At 47.6% G+C, this 4,890-nt stretch overlaps 1 protein-coding gene across 1 annotated transcript; it reads left to right on the top strand.

Moving 5' to 3' along the window:
• Position 1: 1 nt before the first annotated feature.
• PEX12 (peroxisomal biogenesis factor 12) lies at positions 2 to 3,509 on the top strand (the record flags this gene model as incomplete). The annotated part of the gene is given in 4 exon segments (XM_009326070.1): positions 2 to 22; positions 375 to 441; positions 444 to 876; positions 1,560 to 3,509. Coding segments are annotated over 4 exon segments (921 nt in total), but the record flags the coding sequence as incomplete, so codon positions are not given.
• Positions 3,510 to 4,890: the final 1,381 nt, after the last annotated feature.

The raw sequence follows: 4,890 nt of genomic DNA, 5'->3' as shown, positions 1-4,890 counted from the left end.
CTCCCTGCAGCACCTGGTCAAGGTAAGGGCGAGGCAGGCCGCAGGCCTGGGGCGAGGGGAGGAGAGGAGGGGCCGGTGGCGTCTCGGCAGGCCTGGGGGCACCGCGCTGCGGGGAGCGGGACACTGAGGTGAGCGGCGTCTTGAGGGTGAACAGTCTGTGGGGAAAGTGCTGCAGAGAGGGACCCTGGAGAGGCTGCACAGCTCTGTGCCGAGCCGTTCATCGCCAGGGTTGACCTCTGGCCAGGCTCCCAAGCTAGCGTAACAGTTTTGACCCGCCCAGCTCGCTTTATGCACTGGAGGCATAATTTATAGCTACTGTAATTTAGCACATTACTCCGCTCCCAGTTCCTTCTGTTCTGTGTCCCTTTTAATAGGTGCTTGCTGAGTCTAATCCCGGCCGATACGGCTTCCTCTGGCACTGGTTCGATGAGATCTATGTCCTTCTTCCTTTTCTGAAAACTTCTATAGCTTAAAGAGGATACCGATAGGAGACTGCAGACAGCAGCCTCTGGCCACTGCTGGCCTGCCAAAGAGGCAGCACTGGAAGTCTCTCCTCTTGCTGGTTCTTGTTCCTTACCTGAAAGGAAAGCTAGAGAAACTGGTGTCTAGCCTGAGGGAAGAGGATGAGTACTCCATCCACCCTCCATCGTCGTCCTGGAAGCGCTTTTACAGAGCCTTTCTAGCTGCCTACCCCTTTGTAAACATGACCTGGGAGGGCTGGTTTCTTGTCCAGCAACTGTGCTATATCCTCGGGAAAGCTCAGCACCATTCACCCATGCTGCGGCTGGCTGGCGTTCGCCTCGTCAGACTGACTGCAGAGGACATCAAGGCCCTGGAGAAGAAATTGTCTGGAGCCACCTCAAGTCAAACACACAGGTATGTCAGAACATGGCTTAGCCGCTGCTTTCTAGAGGGTTCTGTGGATGCGTTAATTTGGAGGTGATGCTGCAAGTAAAACTGTCTTGTTCTCCAGAAATTCTTCAAGGTGAAGTTTACCTCTGGCAAAACGTGCTCCAAAAGGGCATATCGTTAGTGTGAATAAGGAAACAAGTAGCAGGGATTAGCTTCACAAGATTTTGTGGTAATAAAATTGCAGTGTTGGGGGGGGAGGGGGCAGGGTTGGCACTCCAGCCTTTATCCTGTTCAGTCTTCACCTGCACTTTTCTAACAAGGCAAGTAGACTGCAACAATTTTGCTAAAAGGACTGAAACTTAGCTCTTTGATTTTTCTGAGCAGCAGCTAGTCATGACCATGCTCATTGTCCTGTAAAATGATGAACCATGAGTGAAATGCTCTATGGTCCAGGTCCCCTCAATCCAAACTCTTCCAATTTAGACTTCTGAACAAAACAGGACTTGAAGCTTTCTTAAAATACAAAGAACCTGAGAGAAACGTCCTAGCAGTTGCCTCATTACAAACATGGGATACGTTGACCAACTTCCTTAGCATTAAGAAGCTGTATGAAGCAGTGACTGACTCCCCGGGTCCTTTTTGCCTTGGTTTGCAGGTGGACAGATACGCAGTAGTAACGATTTCTCCATATCTTCTCTCTTTTACAGCATTAAAACACAAGTGCAGTCAGCAGCGAGGAAGGCGTTGGGTGGCATCGCCTTCTCCCTGTCCACCGGGCTGTCCGTCAGTGTGTTCTTCCTCCAGTTCCTGGACTGGTGGTACTCCTCAGAAAACCAAGACACGATCAAATCTCTGACAGCGCTCCCTACTCCTCCACCCCCTGTACACCTCGACCACGGGGCCAGCTCAGCTCTCTTACCCAAACTGAAGACCGTGTGCCCTCTGTGCTGCAAAATTCGCATCAATGCTACCGCCCTGTCCACGTCCGGCTTTGTGTTTTGCTACCGCTGCGTGTACAGTTACGTGAAGACTCACCAGCGCTGCCCGATCACAGGCTACGCCACAGAGCTGCAGCACCTTGTCAAACTGTACTCTCCTGAGAGCTGAAAGGCCTGCCCTGGGCTTTCAGAGATAGATACGTCTCTGAGGCTAGCAGCTGGGTAGCAGTGAGCTTAAATTCGCCCCTTCTTATGTCCCGTAGCACACTTGTGACCACTACAGCTCATCGTTGAGCTCTAAAGCTCCTTTGAACTTGGTGGTACAGCAGAGCTTTGCCGCCTTTGTGAATTCTGGTAGGGCTCTCCCCGTTGTTTATTGGCTCTTCAAACATCCTGTGACAGTTTCAGAGGGATCGGACAGCCACAATCTGTCAGCCAGCACAGAGATGCCTTCAAAGACCAACCAAAAGGGAAGAAACATTGATTTGGATAAGAAGAATGCAGATGTGAGGATCAAAGAGCGTCCCTGGTAAAAGCCCTGCTCGAGGGCATGAGCCAGCAAATTAAAGAGGTAGGGAAAATTCTCTAGGCGAGTTATTCCTCCCTTAGCAGCTTCCCAGGCGCTCGTGCTGCCCGGGGCGAGCTCTGGCACCAGTGCTTGTCGAAGAGGTAGAGACAGGCTTAAACCTCTCCTCTGATCATGCTATTCTTAAGTCTCCCTGCATTTTCAGGCTACTCGCCTCTGAATTGCGAACATCGCACCCCTAATTCCCATGAACAGTTCTAAATTAAGACTTTCCACTCTTTAAAGGAACAAGGGGTGATGTGTACAAACAAGGATACAAGAGGGAGGTTACATTTTCTGCACAAGGGAGAAACATGACAAACCAGATTAAAGCAGCAACTGTGCCAATTGATGAGAGTTGGGTTTTGTTAAGTAAGTCTTTGAATCTGTTATTATCTGCTTTCATAAAGCAAAATTGTTTCTTGATTGAGAATCTAACTTAGTTCTTTTCTGAGGATTGGAGAAACAGAGCTTGCTCCTCTAGGGGCTCTATTTACATAAGGGAGACTAAAACTGCTTTCATCTTTGCAGATGATGATAATGGATATAAGATTAGTATTCTGTAGGCTGGGAATCTTTAATGTCTATGTTTGATTTAAGAATTACATTGCAATTATTCCAGTCCCAACCATGTAGCACATTCATAGCATAAGAAAGCATCCTTTAATTGAACAGAGGAGAAAAGAAAATGAGTGTAACATTATGGCTAGTTCTTGCTTGACACCCGATTCTTCAGGAGGGAAGGTTTTTTCCTGACTCGGCTCTAGGGAGCAGCAGTTCGCTACTCCAGACATCACGGTGACTTTGCTTATAGAATATGAAGAGTAAAGTTTGCTGCACGAAGTACAAGGTCTTTCCAGATTAAGAGATACGTTCTAACATTTAATCCACTGAACCAGCCATCTCATTTTCCCCCCACTTTAGCTCTGCTTCAGAAGATAGAAATCTCTAACGTCCTCCCTCACCTGCAAGCAAGAGAGCAAGGTTATTGAATAACGTGAGAAAATACAGTAATTTGCATCTGCCCGAAGATGCTCTGGAAAACACCTGTTGTAACAAATGAGATTTGTCCCCGACGCTTGTCTTACTATCTCGGTACAACTTCTGCCTGTGCCACTATGAAATGATAATAAACTGTCTCATTTCTCCTTTCTCCAGTAGTTACGGGATCCATAAAGACACTTCCTTTAGAAAGCCAGCACACTTCCTGTAGAAAGAGCACACACATCTTACTGGAAAAGAAATCACATCAAGGTGTGAGGTTTTCTGAGATTTCAAATCACTCTTAACATAGCTGGCTTTGGGCTGGATACTAATTCACATCACTTGCTACATCAGTTTTGCTTCATACACAGAGATCATCATCCCTGTGAAAAACCAGCACCCAAGATGCTCCACTGCTGCTGGACGGTCTTACAATACCTGTCTGATTAGACAGACGTCGGCCCGATTGTCCCGTTGACTCTAGTGCAACCGCTCATTTAAATAAGGGCTGAAGGATTTGCCTGACGAGCCAGTTTCAGGATAGGTTTCTTTTCCTTTTATCCTTCCTACACTTTCCAGATTATCTGTCTGCTGCTCAGTGAGGAGCTGGGCAGACCTGGGACAGAAGACTGACCGATGCCGACTCACCCGCCAGCACTGCAGAGCTCTTGGGCAAGTTCTGCACCATCCTCCCCTCTAGCCCAGGATTCGCCAACTGCTGGACAGCACAACCGAGTTGCCTGCATGCACGCCGCTCCAGGGCCTCTACACCTCCTTCTCCTGGAGTTAATCCCTCTTCCTCTCTCCAGAATGGCCACCAGATTGCCCGCCTGTCAGGCCCTGGCTGCCTTCCACTCTACCTCTCCCCACACCACGCTGCGCAACACCCTGTCCCTGCCAAACTTGGATTTGGCCAACTCCACGGCAGCTCTGAGACCTGCACAGAACCACCCACATCTAAGCCTCGCAGTTCCGAACAGCTGTAATTACTCTTTTGAATATTAAATTGCTCTTTAATGCCTAGCTGACTAACAGGCGTTAAGCCCACAATGGTGACAGGCTCAGCAGTTACCTGGCAGATTTTATTGGTGTTCCTGCAGATGGCTGCAGAATACCAACTTGGATTTGACTGCTTCTTCTAACCCTCCTGTCCTTAGTAGCCAAATACATACCCATTTATCAGGTTTATTGCTCTAAAACAAACCCACGAAACCGATCTGCGTTATACAAACATTCCCGTTTATCTACTTTTTAACTGTAATAGTGTTACTAAAGCCATGACGGCCTAAAGACAGACAAGAAAAGATTTTTTCAAGGAACACCAACTTTATTAAATCAACCTTTGGACTTACATACTGATTTGTGACTTCTATATGGTCAGGTATCATATATGCATTCAGGATGCTTTGTTCTGTTGCTTAATACAATTACATCAACGTTAACAGCAGCACTGGAGTTGCCCAGTACATTACTGTCAGAACTTGACTTTGCAAGTCTTTTAAAAATGCTTAGTGAACCTCAACTCGTCTAGACACTCTCAAAAAATTAGTG

This window comes from Pygoscelis adeliae, unplaced genomic scaffold (assembly GCF_000699105.1).
Source record: "Pygoscelis adeliae isolate BGI_AS28 unplaced genomic scaffold, ASM69910v1 Scaffold266, whole genome shotgun sequence".
NCBI classification, from domain to species: domain Eukaryota; kingdom Metazoa; phylum Chordata; class Aves; order Sphenisciformes; family Spheniscidae; genus Pygoscelis; species Pygoscelis adeliae.
This window is presented reverse-complemented; position numbering and strand designations above follow the sequence as displayed.